Genomic DNA, 14575 nt, shown 5'->3' on the forward strand with positions numbered 1-14575 from the left:
TAGATTCTATCGTTTTAGGAAATAAAGTTTTGGACACTTTAATGTATTTGTTTCGTATTCTAAACTTAATTTTGCCTTTTTATTTCAGATTTAAATCCCGGAGAAAAAAGATGATGGTCTCAGGAATTAATCAGAAGAAATCTGTAAAAGAAAATATTACACCGCATAAGATAGCGGTTGTATTACTCATTCGTGAATTTTGTGTGTTGAAAACTAAGAGTAAGTTGGATGTCTTTATTATAAGTAAAAATAAGAATGATTCTTTAGTATTGTTCAAATACCTAGTATAGACAAAAAACACTGATACATATATCTCGCATGCAAGGGAATATACCATATACAGAATTACCTCGCAAGCAAGAGAATATACCATATACACACTTACTATGTTCAAGTATATTTTAAACTGTATACCTTGCACAGCCCTCCAACCACTGTGACCACTCGCTAACGACAGGAAGCTCAGCATCAAGAGAAAACACTGCAAATATTCGCTTTTGGACAGTCATTTCGAACGTCGACGATGATGTATAGTATGCCTTTACGAGCAGAGACAGGACAAGTTGAGCAGAGGAGTGGGAGGGACGAGATAGGGGAATGGAAGAAAATAGGTGTTGACAGTTTACTATTAGTCGTCAGTTCACGAAAAGTATATCTGCAAAATTGTGGACAGGGATGTCCTGTTAGTCTTTCATCACTTTCTTTTATCAACAGTGAGCAGCTTTCCATCTGCTCCTATGGTTTCATGAGAATGGGAGCATGAAACTATGACTTCATAGAAGATCCAGATGGATATAACTTCTGTAGGGCATATTTCAGGAGCGTAGTGTAGCATCACGTACAGCTGACTAGCCTTGAACCTGTACCACAGAGGGGTGAAGTCTGGACAAACATCTGGCCATTCATCGGATGGTCTTATATGCCCGGAGTCACGTTTGAGTTGACTTTGCTTTGTGCTCATGGTAAAATAACCCAGAGTGCATTGTGATACTAATACATCATCATAATATATACTACAACTGAAATATGTGTAAACACCAGGATAACAGCATAGCTGAATATGTAGTAGATAATTGTATCAGAACTTTTTCTATGCTTGGTATAATACTTGTGTGTACATTGTAGCATGAATGTAGTTTAAAGCGACCCTACAGGTTGTCTTATACAGAAAGTACTAAATAAATACTTCTGTTTTTGTTAAACCTTTTTGCACTTTTTGAATTTTTCTCTTTTGGCGCATTTTATTCCTACAATAATTAAACAGGGAACACCGAACGTGTTTACGATCATATTGCTTTCGGGTCAGTGCAGTCCTGTTAGTTCAGTTCTTTATCCAGTCTCCTCGAATGTAGAAAGAGAGGAAATCTAATGTTATAGAGGAGACCGTATTCATAATCTTTTTTTTAGTTTTGCTAATAATTACTTGATTCTGCTTCAGTTATAAGATAAAAACAGGGGGATTTTTCCTTCGTAAAATGTCTGGATAAAACACTGCGTTAAGCAAAAGCTATTGCGTAGGAAATACGGCTATCACCAATTGGCATTGCTGAGTCTATTTCTACATATAAATATTTACTTAGTGACGTCAGATGCAGCAAAAAAAAAAAAAAAAGTTAAATATTATCTATTTGAAAAAATAAAAAAGGTAAATGTCAGTTTAATAATATTGTGTTTTGGATACTTGTTTCAGGTAGTATTTTTTAATATATCACTGAATTTTGAGTCCTTATAAGTGATTTAATCAATTGTGGTACAGTGTGTATCAATATTTACATTTGAAATTTGTATTTTTTTTTAAAGTATCTTTTTAAACTAAATTTTGTGCTAGAATTCCTTCAATTCCAACTTTGAAAATAATACGAGGATACCATCTATTAAATGTGTAGATATTTTTTAACGAACTATGTGTTAATATGTATATTAAAAAAAAACAAACAAAAAAAAAAAACGGTTTATGTCACTGAAAACTACTGCATTGCGAAAACAGTCTAATTTCAGTACTTCCACAAATACACTTGCTTTAAGTTACGGGTTAACATTGCACAATAAGCGTATTTACACTAGTCAAATACTCGGAAAGAAACGGGAATTCAATGGCCCGTAACATTAGTTATTTATTGATTTCAGAAAGGTGTATGACTCGGGTAGGAAGAAAACATTGTACAACATTCTTATTTAATTTGGTATGCCAGAAAAGCTAGTTAGCTAATTAAGATGTGTTTAAATGAATCTCAAAATAGAGTCCATGTAGGAAAATACTTGTTCACGAGCTTTCACGTCATGGCCTGAAACAAGGAGATGCGTTGTCACCATTACTATTCAGTTTTATTCTGAAATACGCTAGATGGAAAATCGAAGATAGCAACCAGTTCTTACAGCTGAATGATATACACTAGGTGATAGCTTATGATGATCGTGTAAATCTGATAGAGGATGATATGAGAACAATAGAAAGAAATGGAGAGGTTCTATTAAACGCCTGCAGGGAAATGAGTTTAGAAGTAAATGCTGAGGAAGCTAAATACAAGGACTATAATACTTCACCGTGACTATAATACTTCAAATTATGTGGACGTTAAAATATCAAATAATACTTTCGATAAAGTGGATGTTTTCAGTTATCTAAGATCTTCACTAACAGACCAACCCATATCCATGACGAAATTAAATATCGACTGAAAGCAAAGAATTCGTATTACTGTTCAGTCCAAACTCTTTTATTCTTGTCTTCTCGAATTCTGTCAAAGAATTTAAAGTTTGAAATATATAATACGATAATTACACCTGTTGTGATGTATGGGTGTGAAACATGGTTTTACTTTGAGGGGAAAATACGGTATGAAAGTATTTAAGTATAAAATCCTTAGGCGAATATTCGGACCCAGATGGACGGGAATGGAGAATGGCGGAAACTTTATAACGAAGAACTGCGTAATTTATACCGTTTACTAAAAACATGTTAGGGTCATCAAGTTTAGGAGGAAGGACATATAGCCAAAATTAAAGAAAGTAGGAACGCTTTCGAAATTTTAACTGGAAATCCAATCGAAATACAACCATTGGAAGACCTAGGCACAGATAGGAGGACAATATTAAAATTAATCTCACAGAAATAGGAATACAACGTAGAAACTGGATCCAGTTGATTAAAGGCAAGAGAAATCAATGGAGAGCTTTTGTGAATGCGGGATTAAACCTCTGGGTTCCATAGGCTATAAAGTTAGTTAATTCATGCTTGTGTCATTAATGTTAATAATTATTTTCTTCCAGCCCAGTCGGAACAAGTAGGTGAATTTGAAGACGGAGATGTTCCCAACATAGAGCCACGTCATAGAAGAGGTTTCTGCATGTTAATGCTGAAACTTATTCAGGTATCAGTTTATATTCTGATGAACAAAATTATTTATTTATTTATTTATTGAAACCTATGCTTGTATAAGTATATATTTCACTTTCTATATATGTCTCGTTTGATTTATATGTGTGAACGTCAAAATTGCGACTAATTTCCTTGTTTATAAGGGACGTCAGCCGTATGGTAGGGTTGCCAGAGGTACTGGTTTTACTCGAGATTTTCATACGCAGTTTTTTAAGAAAATCAAAAGAATATCCTGAATCAAATGAAATTTAATGGAATCAGTGGTGTACACTCATGTTCAAAATGATTGTCACATATCTATAACTATCTTCTTGTAACAATATAATTTGATAATGATTTTGCAGGGTACTTTTCATACTGATACTATGTGTATAATCGGAAAATGCATATTTGTGGTAAATATCATAGGAAAAGAATCATAAATACGAAAATTAGAATGAGTAAAACAAAATGTTGCTAAATGGACAAGAAAGTTTTATTTTCGTTCTATTGTTCTTATTTACTGCTCTTTTGACATAAAATTTGCCACATACATGTCTTTGCCAATTATACACATACTAACATTGTAAGAAATATCGGGTGAATTCGTTATCAAATTACTGTATTCCTACAACAACATATTTATAGACATGCGACAATAATTTTGGACATGATTGTACATAACTTTAAGTCGTTGTGCGCTAAATATGTAAAAACTATTTAACATGAAATGAAATCCTAAAACATGTAGATGGCAATGAACGTAACTTTCCTATATGAATGTAGAACTTAAAACTATCAAATAGTAATAAAAATAAAAATAAAATAATATAAAAAATCAATAAATCATTAATAAAAATAAAGAATATCAGAAATATGTAATAAAAATAATGTAAAATAATAATAAAAATTTAAAAAAAAATATCAGAATAAACATTAATATGTCTAGAGCAGTGATGGAGACAGAAAGACATCATGGGGGTTAATAAATTGTCATTTCAAAGAAGCGCGGACAAATATATATTCACCGCATATCCGATCAGACTTTCATGTACTCTTGCAATATTATGTTAAGTTTTATTTCAGTACACTGAGGTGAGCCGAATTGTAGGGGAAATAGATAACAAATAAGTTTAATTCTTTATATTCATACGTTTGAAATGCTGATGAAATTAGTTAACATAGAAAGAGGTACTCAACCCACTGCTACTACAATCCATGAAAAGGTATGGCTAGCTAGATGTAGCACGTTCAACGTGGTGATGTGTGGTCAATGCAGCGACTGTCAGGTGTCATTATTTCTGGCTTTCTGGACCTGACTTCACTGCTTCTTAAAATTCACATAGTTCTCCGATTGTCTCATTATATATATATATATATATATATATATATATATATATATATATATATATATATATATATATATATAAATGGTATTAAATCTTTCAGTTTTACGGCCCACTATTATGCCTTGGAGGCTAAGGAAGGTGATAATGAACGAGTGGTGGAACGAAGAAAGTGGGAGGAAAGGCAATAACAGTATGAAACCACACAATGGTGGTTATCCACCAGAAGGTCCAGCTGGCGCGAACTGGAATCACACCAAGCACCCCACATACCAGAAAGGAACACTGTACCACTGAGCTACTGCGGCCCCTCATGATGATTGGCCAACACGCAACACCAGAAAATGTTAGTGGTCCAATTGATAGTTGAACTAGGGACGAAATTGCGTGCTACGAATTCAGCTAAATGGGTTTTATAAGTTTTATAAGAATACTTGAGCAACCTGTTTGTTTTTGATGTCCATACTCGCATCCGCAAACGATACATTTTGATGCATATGCAGACAAGAAAGAGCCTTTCCGCCCAAAACAAGAAAATTCAGTGCAAAACCAATTCATTAAAATCTTATGTAGGGTTAATGGGATCTTCTGGGAAGTAATTGCTTTTAATATGACTGTACAATACTTGTGATAAATTATAAGAATTCTGCCTGTATGAGAATTGTATGATTTTGGCAACCAATCGTTGCCTTCGATAGTTAGATACTAATGAACTAATTCAGAGTAACATATATGTCACCTTATATCACGAACGCCATTCGTTTTAATATTCAATTTTCATTATATTTCGGTTATCTCTGTGACCATGATCGCATGTCTATATGATGTGAATAGAAACTATTACTTTAATTACATTGAAAAAGATTGTTCTTTGTCCTGTAAAAAATAACGCCCTCAAATACTACAGAAACATTCTTGTCAATTAATTCAACACTTGTAATTAAATTCAATTACTTTCTTGGACTAAATTTCTTTCCATAAGATGTTGTCGAAGAAGTACTTATTTAATATCACTTACGCTACAAATCCACTTTATAGATTTTATTTCGGTTATTTCCTTGGAAGAGGACACTTCTATCCAGCATCCTTCGGAGGAAGGTCAATTGAATTTGACACATCTTGCGAAGAAATTGTCTCCTTCACACGCCATAGAGGAAAAGATGGAAGGGAAGCGAGGAATAGGAAGAAAAAGAACACAGCTGATCGATGATTTGAAAAATAGAAGAAAATATTGGGAGTTAAAAGAGGAAGCTGAAGATCGAGAAACGTGGAAGAAACATCTCCAGGCCCACTGCCGAAAGACAGAATACTTGATAATAATATTTCCTTGCGTGTTAGAATTCTTCTACAAACCTGCACATTCAAATCTATAAAAGGATTAAAGTTTTAAACCCCTCTAACACTATCACTATAGCATAGCGCTTTGAAGAGAAAGTGAAAACACTCAGTTAGTTGGAGTGGTTCTCCACAGAGAGGCGCTGTCGTAGTTTTACGATCCTACTTCGAATAAAACGCTACAGAAACAAATGTAAATTTCATACTTTTTTTTTTTTAAACAGTTCATGAATTCACATACAAAAATGTAGTGTGTACTTGATCGATTTCAGCAGTAAATTGTATACTTAATACATATGTAGCAGTAATTTATAGCTAAATATAAAATTTTAAAAAATAGAAAAGAATTACTGCATCCACAATTTTCAAGCTCTCAAATTTTGTTACAATATTTTTCTTCTATTAATAAAGTCTTTGTACATGACATTGAGACAAAAACCTAAGTTAAATTTTAAAATGCAATGAAACTTGTATAAACCAGAACTTCAATAAAGTTCAAATCTGTCTATAACGGAAACTTTTCAAAGTCTCGGTATGACTTTATATTGCTTTCCAAATTTATATAAAACGGAAATATGTCCAAAACGGAAGAAAATGTTGGACCCATTGCTTTCCACGCTTTATGCAAGTTTCATTGTAAAAATAACTTGATAACATAAATAATATTTTAAGTAGGAAATGTAGTCCTACCTGTAACTGTGCTGCAAGATTTCTTCGTTGAGCCCTGAGACAGTAATTAGACACTAGCAACTTTTGAAAACTTGCGTGATGATTTTGCGATTTTGGACGACGCTAACTCCATCCGAATTTTCTTTGCGCGAAAATAGAAACGACACTTGATATAATGTAAAATCAATTTGAGAATTAGTTCCATGGAATGTTCCTTACTACATCCCAGCGCTGTGGCCTCAACTTTGATTTCATTCAAGCTATCTAAAGTATCATAAAATATTTCACCCCATATGCTTTTATTAGATGCAATGTTAGCGGTCACTACTTTTTCTGCCTCTAATAACACACTAAACACTTCTTGAGTTGGATACATTAGAAATGAATTTCCAAAGTCTTTTAATTTGGTGAAGACTGTAACGTTATTTTCTTTTGAAAATGTTCTTCGTAGTGTGTTATTACAGTGTGTTATTCAGCATGTACATTTAGTGAATTTTGACGATTTACTAACTATGTAACCTGCCAAGTGATAAACGAAACCCTCTTTTGCAGGACTACATTTTGGTAGTGGTGGAGAATTACTTTCCCATTCACATTCTTCTGTACCCTTTTTAATCAAAATCAACTTGGAAGTGATATTTCGTAGCGTCTTTTCCTTTAGTTGTTTATTTTTTTCTTCAGTGATTTTTGCCAATTTTCTCATTTGATCAACAAAAGAAGTGAGAGGAATATCTATTTGAGGTTCGCAGTTTGAACTTGAAGAAAGCAAGTTTTTTTTTTTACAGGAACATACACAGATTGCAACATATGCGAATGAAGAAAATCAAGGGTAGAAGGGTGATCATCACATGACAATGATCTTATAATTCCGAAATGTCGTTCCAGTGGATTCTGATTAAATTTTGCTGTTAATATGTAGGAAAAACCATTATTCCACAAATATTCTGCTATTTCCAATGTACTTTGAATGGTGACACGAAGAGATTCAAGTGTTCTTTCTGCAGAGTTTTATGGTGTGGGCTATTTTTAGAGTCCAGAGGAAGGGATCTTAGTATTCAAAGCATCGGCAAGGTCATTCATGTTTTGAGTAAATTCTTCTGTGCTTTCAGGGGGGCGCGGTGGCTCAGTGGTAGAGCGTTCACTTCTGGTGCTTGGGGTCCCGGGTTCGATCCCAGCCCCCGCCACGTGAACTTTGTGGTGGACAAACACCGCGCTCGTGGGTTTTCTCGGGGTTCTCCCGTTTCCTCCCACTTTCTTCATTCCACCATTTCACTCATTTCTCATTATCACCGTCTCCTTTAGCCTAACCGGCATAACCGTGGGACGTTAAACTTAAAGATTTCATTTCATTTTCATTTTTTTCTGTGCTTTCACTACCTTCGAAACCGGAGCAGTTTATGGTTCTAAAATAATTTGTGGCTCTAGCCACGCTCCGACTGAACAGTTGGAAAGCCAGACGGGCATTCATTCGCTGAAAGGAGGTGGGGTCAATATGAGTGGACGTAATGTTGGGACATGACCTAATTCCTGCAAATTGAGGGGATGTTCCATGTAGAAAACTTTTCTGTAAAATTAGAAATTTATTTCCTTATTTGAAAAGACTGCCAATGCTTTATCATGAAAATGGTTTCTGATACATTTTATAATATGAACTGCATCAGAAAAAGCCCATATTTTTCTATGTTTGTTTACAGGATTAGGGATAGCGCAATTCACTTCTCCTAATTTCCCCGATATACCTAAATGTTTCCACGCTGCTTTATTTGGTTGACTTCCATCAGGTGTAAATCCGATAATATTAACACCTGCTTGTTCTAGTTGTATAATGACTTGGATTAAAATTTTGGCCAAAACTTCCCCTAATGTTGAATTTCTACTGGCATATAACGCAACAGGCTGTATCCAATTATGAAATAATGGCACAAACATAAAAACTAATGCGTGATTTGCCAACATCCCTTTCTGATTTTCAGGTGTCATATCTCCCAGATCCACGAAACCATCTACTTTAAGTGAAATACCATCAAATCTTATATCCTCCCTTAATTTTACTTCATCGTATATCAGAATGCCCATTCGCTTGTTCGCATCACTCTCTCCTGCAAAGAAATGTTGGAGAGCATTTACTGCTTCCTTATTAATTCTATAGGAACATTTCATGCCTTTCAGGAGGCGCCTTAAATGAGCTTCTGTGGGAAGTGGTAACAAATTGTTGTTTCAAACAATGCCTGTAACCCTTTGGTGATTTTATTTTTAGCAATAAACTGTCTAGAAGAAATTCACTGTTATAACGCATCCCCCTTGGTCCCTTCACGTTACATTTCTTAACCATTGCATCTATTATCAATTTCTGCTTGTTACTTAAAAATTTAACTTTATTCAAAGAGGTCTCGCTGCCGACTTTCATATCACTCAGTTCTTTTTGTAATAAGGTAATCCTAGCCTTAGCCGCAGAAAATTTATTTTTTAATCTCATTAGATTTCTGTTGGCTTGCTTTAACTTACGAGTCAAAACAGCAAGTTTATTTGGTTTAAGATCACAATTGTCACAAGCTCGTGTGTTTGAACGATCACTATTTAAATCAGATATTGACGAACGCGTGGAAATATCATTTGTTACAAGGGATGTCACAACACTAGATGGTGGGTTGTGTGTTCTTTTTATTGGATATTTTCTTTTCTTCGGAGTTTTGGACAAGTACTGTGGGAGGTTGGGTGGTACCGCATCAGGAGTCAATCTCCAGTTCAAACACGGTAATTCGGTTTTCTTGACATTTATCACAAATATGTGTACTTTTACAATAAAATTATCAGAAAAATGAGCGTCACACACATAGGAGCGAGCACTGAGTTGCCTGTCCTTTCTAGGAATAGCTCTGCACCATTTCTGGAAAACGTCTTTGTTTTTCGGGGATAAAAAGAAACGTCTTGCCTCGTTCGAAGTCTTGTACCCTGATTTACACCCAGGAACAAAGCAACACGGCATCTTCAGTTTTCTTTAGAATTAAACACTTCACTTCCCTTAAAAAACATAAACACAAAACTGCCACTCATTGCACACACAAACTGGAAACATTGGAAACTACTCTCTGGTGAAATCTCAAAACGATCGCAGCGCCACCCTAACCTTGGGGACAACAGAGGGTTGACAATTTATATGGGCTAGAGCGGGAGAATCCACACTTTCTCTTCAAAGAGCTATGACTGTAGTATTTTCACGTGTTGGTTTTTAAAGAAAATATCAAAAAACACTGAAGCACATCTTTAAATGATTTAAATTAAAAGTCCTAATATCAAATTTCATGAATTTTCTCTCTCTGTTCTTAAGGAATTTCGAAATATGGCCATCTTATTTTAGCAATTGCAACTCCTATCTTTTTTTCTTCCCTTGTAAGGAATATCAAAAAACTCTGAAACACATCTTCAATTATTTTAAATGAAAAGTCTAAATATTAAATTTTATGTCTCTAACCATACGGAATTTGGAGATGTAGTTATCCAAATATAACAATTGTAGCATATATATATTAAAGTATAAGTTTGTTTTATTTCCAAAATTGTATATTGAAAAGAAAAAATGAATTTTTTGAGTTTAAGTCCCACGGTTATGCCGGCAACGCTAAAGGAGACGGTGAAGATGAGAAATAAATGAAATGGTGTGGGAGGAAACGGGAGAACCCTTAAAAAACTCACGCACACGGTGTTTGTCCACCACAAAGTTCACTTGGCGGGGGCTGGGATCGAACCCGGAACTCAATGCACCAGAGGTGAATGCTCTACCACTGAGCCACCGCGGCCCCAAATTTGTATATTGACTATAGAATGTAATGAGAGGACATTCAACTTAGACTCAGGAAAAGTAGATAAACAAAGAAACAAAGAAAGATATTTAACATTTCAAAAAGAAAGATAATGCAAAACTAATATGCAGATGCAACATGCGGAAATGTTGTAAGAGTGCAAACGTTTGTAAATCTAGGTGTGTAGATTGAATGCCGAGTAGAATCCACGAGATGTCGAAATTTAACTGACTAATGCATCTTGAGCAAAGACAAAAGTGAAAAACCTTAGCTTTCGAAACAAGGCGGAAGAAAACAAACGAGTGTGTTAGGATAATAAAACACGAACCAATGACCCCATATAAATACTGAACTTAAGAGATTGGAGAGAGAGATTGGGAGCGTCAGATTGAGGAGTAAGATCGAGACGATCTTTGGAGCAGTCTTCGCTTCATTACCACGATTTACGCCAAGGCGACAAGTCTGGGAGCAGAGAGTCTACATGTTCGATCTGAGACAGCATCACTACTAGTCCAGGATTCCAATGTATCTAGACCAGAAGTTATAGGACGGGAGACTACCATCTCATATTGATAGAGAAGGGTCATCGCCGCCGAAATATCCTAAAGCATCGTGAAAGAAGACAACAAATTGCAGGTAAGACGGCTTATAATGTGTTATTTCAGTGAAGGCATTCTGTGGATTCTCTCGGACATAATTTGATACTCATGAATACTCGGACATAATTTGATACTCGGACCTACTCGTGAATTTGCCAGACATAACTAAACATCTTTCACATACCTCAATCCTTACATTTCAATTCACGAGACACACAATACTCAAGAGACTTAATTTAAGAATATATGCTTTTGCCGCTCACAATTCAGTGGAGTGTGAGTGGAAATCACTTTCTCGTATTGGTACCAATTTCAAATTATTATTATTCCATACGCCACCCACGTACGTACGTACTAGAAAGGGAAAGCGAACACACAGCCAAACACACACACACACACACACACACACACACACATATATATATATATATATATATATATATATATATATAATGTAATAATTAAGATACACTAACAAATACTTCTTTGTTATTCTAAACGTACCTATATAATTCTCTATACTCACGAATAAGTATATTTCGTTAATCTTGGTAGGAGCACACACACTCTCTCTCTCTCTCTCTCTCTCTCTCTCTCTCTCTATCTATCTATCTATTTATATATCAGGTTGTGTCTGTGTTAAAGTCGTCGTCTTTTTCTTTTTTCTTTTCAGTGTCCAGATATGGAGCTTTATGAATTGCAAAAATTAATGACATCAGAGAAGTACAGTATTTACCCTGCTTGTACCACGAATTTCAATATGAAATTGGAGGACGTGTATCAGAATGGCGTAGCTGGTTTGCTGGATCTAATTCAGAGTCTGTCGCAGTTGATGGAACCATCTCAGACACACAACTGTGTCATCAAAAAATCAAGTACTTTAGGTATGGTCGATAGAAGATAGTTGTAATTTGATATTGCTGACTTTCTGTACGTAAAGTGATTCGTCAACTGTGCTAAAATGTGTTGTCAGATAAAAGTACTTTATCTGACTATGGAATTGTGTCTTCAGAGAGAAATAGTAATTTATTTTATATGATTTTAGTTTTTTTTTTTTTTTTTTTTTTTTTTTTTTTGTAATGAGTTATTTACGATGATTTAGTGGTGGTAGAATGCTAAAATCTGATGTATAAAGACACGAGTTCCAATTTCAAAAAATGAAACGAAATCTTTGAGTTTTACGTCCCACGCTTATGCCTGTTAGGCTAAAGGAGTCGGTGATTATGAGAAATGAATGAAATGGTGGAATGAAGAAAGTGGAAGGAAACGGGAGAACCCCGAGAAAACCCACGAACACGGTGTTTGTCCACCACAAAGTTCACTTGGCGGGGGGTTGGGATCGAACCCGGGACCCCAAGTACCTGAGGTGAACGCTCTATCATTGACCTACCGCGGCCCCCAAGTTCCAATTTCAAATCTCAGCATATTACTGTCATGGTCGACAAACGCTGTTTGCTTATGTTTTTACTAATATTGTACTTCTGTAGTGTAAAATTCTATGAGTATACATTGAATTGTTGCTTTACTTCTAAAAGCGTTGGTAAGCCCATAAAAGGGTAGGGAAATAAACGGTAAGGGAAATGAAGTGGAGAAAATACGAATATCTTGTTACTGTAAATTTGTTTAGATAGTATCTTCCTTCTAAATATTCACGAAGAAATTAAATGTCAACTAAAAGCAGGGAATTCGTGTTACTATTCGGTTCAAAATCTCTTGTCATCGCGAATTCTGTCGAGGAATTTGAAGCTTAAAATATACAAAACGGTAATCATGCCTGTTGTTTTGTATGGCTGCGAAACATGGTCACTTACTCTGAGGGAAGAACACAGACTGAAAGAAAGTATTTGAGAACAAGATCCTGAGACGAATATTCGGACCCAAGAGGAACGGGAATGGGGAATGGCGGAAACTTCATAACGAGGAACTACATAATTTATATGGTTTACCCAACATTGTTAGGGTCGTGAAGTCTAGGAGGCTTAGGTGGGCGGGTCATGTAGCTAGAATTGAAGAAAGTAGAAACGCTTTCAAAGTTTCGACTGGAAGACTAATCGAAAAACGACCATTAGGAAGACCTAGGCGCAGATGGGAGGACAATATTAAAATGGATCTCGCAGAGATTGGAATATAAAGTAGAAACTGGATGCAGTTAGCTAAGGATAGAAGTTAGTGGAGAGCTTTTGTGAACGCGGCATTGAACTGCCGGGTTCCATAGGCCATAGAGTTAGTTAGTTAGTTAGTATCTTCCTTTCTGTAAATTTGTATAGAAATCATCTTCCTTATTACAAATTTGCTTAGATAACATCTTTTACTGTAAAATTTGTTTAGATTACTTCTTCCTTTCTGTGAATATGTTAAGATTTTTCTTGCTGTAAATGTGCTAACATCTTCCTTACAGTAGATTTATTATATCATCTTCCGTACTGTAAATTTGTTAAGATAGCATCTTCCTTGTTACTGTTGGTACAATAAAATTCTGTCAGATTTTCATATAATGGCTCTTTACGTACTCGCTATATACATTCCGTTTCAAAGTAAAGAAAAGAAGGAGGTAACGTGTTAGCGAGTGTTTCGTCTTGTAGCCTGCTTTTTGTGGTCGCTAGCCGTTAAACAAGGACGTCAGTTGGAGCAGCTCAAACATGTAAACTCCAAACAGCATGTAAATACTTAAATATTTGGTAAATCCAAACACGAGCAATGTAAAATTCACTCTTCTTTCTCGATAAAAGCTAATTAAGATCCATTACAATTAAAAGAAAATTCACTGTCTTGGCAACAGTGAGCCTGCACGAAGAAAAAAAAAAGACAGTTTTTGGCCATATTTTCGGATTTTTTTCCTATTTCATCGAGGGGAGAAGATGTTTTCTTTACCAGCCATGTTAACGATATTGATTCTAAGCTGAGGCATATTATTTGAGCCAAGAAAAAAGAAAGAAAGAGATAAAATGTCTTAATTTGTTTAAATACTGTATTTCCTTACTTTTCTTGTGGTGTGCTGGAAAAAATACTTCTCTGTAGACGATAAGAATAAATATATGGAGCTGTAGAAACGCTAAAGTTGAGGAGCTAAACTGTAGGAATACTAAATATGAGCATCAGTTGACTGTCATCTTTAATTTTCTGATTGTCAATGTTACCATAACTAGAAACTTTATATGAGGAAAATATATATATATATATTTTTAATACAACGGAGGTTTTGGTGCAGTTGTATTATGTATTGAATTCATCTCTCTATTCTAATTTATAATGTAATCCCATTTTAAACATACATATTTCTGAGTTTATTTATTTATTTATGTATCTGTCTCATTCTACAGTTATGTTTAATTTATTGATGAACAAAAATCGAAAATTATAATTTTCTCGAATACAACTCGAAAAGTTTTGTTTATATTTGATATATGAATATGTCATTAATCACTTTATACCATGGACTAGTTGTCAGAAAAATGCAGCAAGGTACGA

General features: G+C 34.9%; 1 protein-coding gene across 4 annotated transcripts in view; it reads left to right on the forward strand.

Annotated features, from left to right (window-relative positions):
* ida (anaphase promoting complex subunit 5 ida) overlaps nt 1-14575 on the forward strand; it is a 55727-nt gene that overhangs the window by 12864 nt on the left and 28288 nt on the right. For all 4 annotated transcript variants that reach the window (XM_081764826.1, XM_081764824.1, XM_081764825.1 and 1 more), the window contains exons 2-4: nt 89-219; nt 3271-3371; nt 11781-11991. In XM_081764826.1, coding sequence (XP_081620952.1) covers nt 111-219; nt 3271-3371; nt 11781-11991 — 421 coding nt within the window. In that variant the 5' untranslated portion in view covers nt 89-110. The remainder of the gene's footprint in view (nt 1-88; nt 220-3270; nt 3372-11780; nt 11992-14575) is intronic.

Source organism: Thermobia domestica, chromosome 7 (genome assembly GCF_964235325.1).
Source record: "Thermobia domestica chromosome 7, izTheDome1.hap1.1, whole genome shotgun sequence".
Classification (NCBI taxonomy): Eukaryota; Metazoa; Arthropoda; class Insecta; order Zygentoma; family Lepismatidae; genus Thermobia; species Thermobia domestica.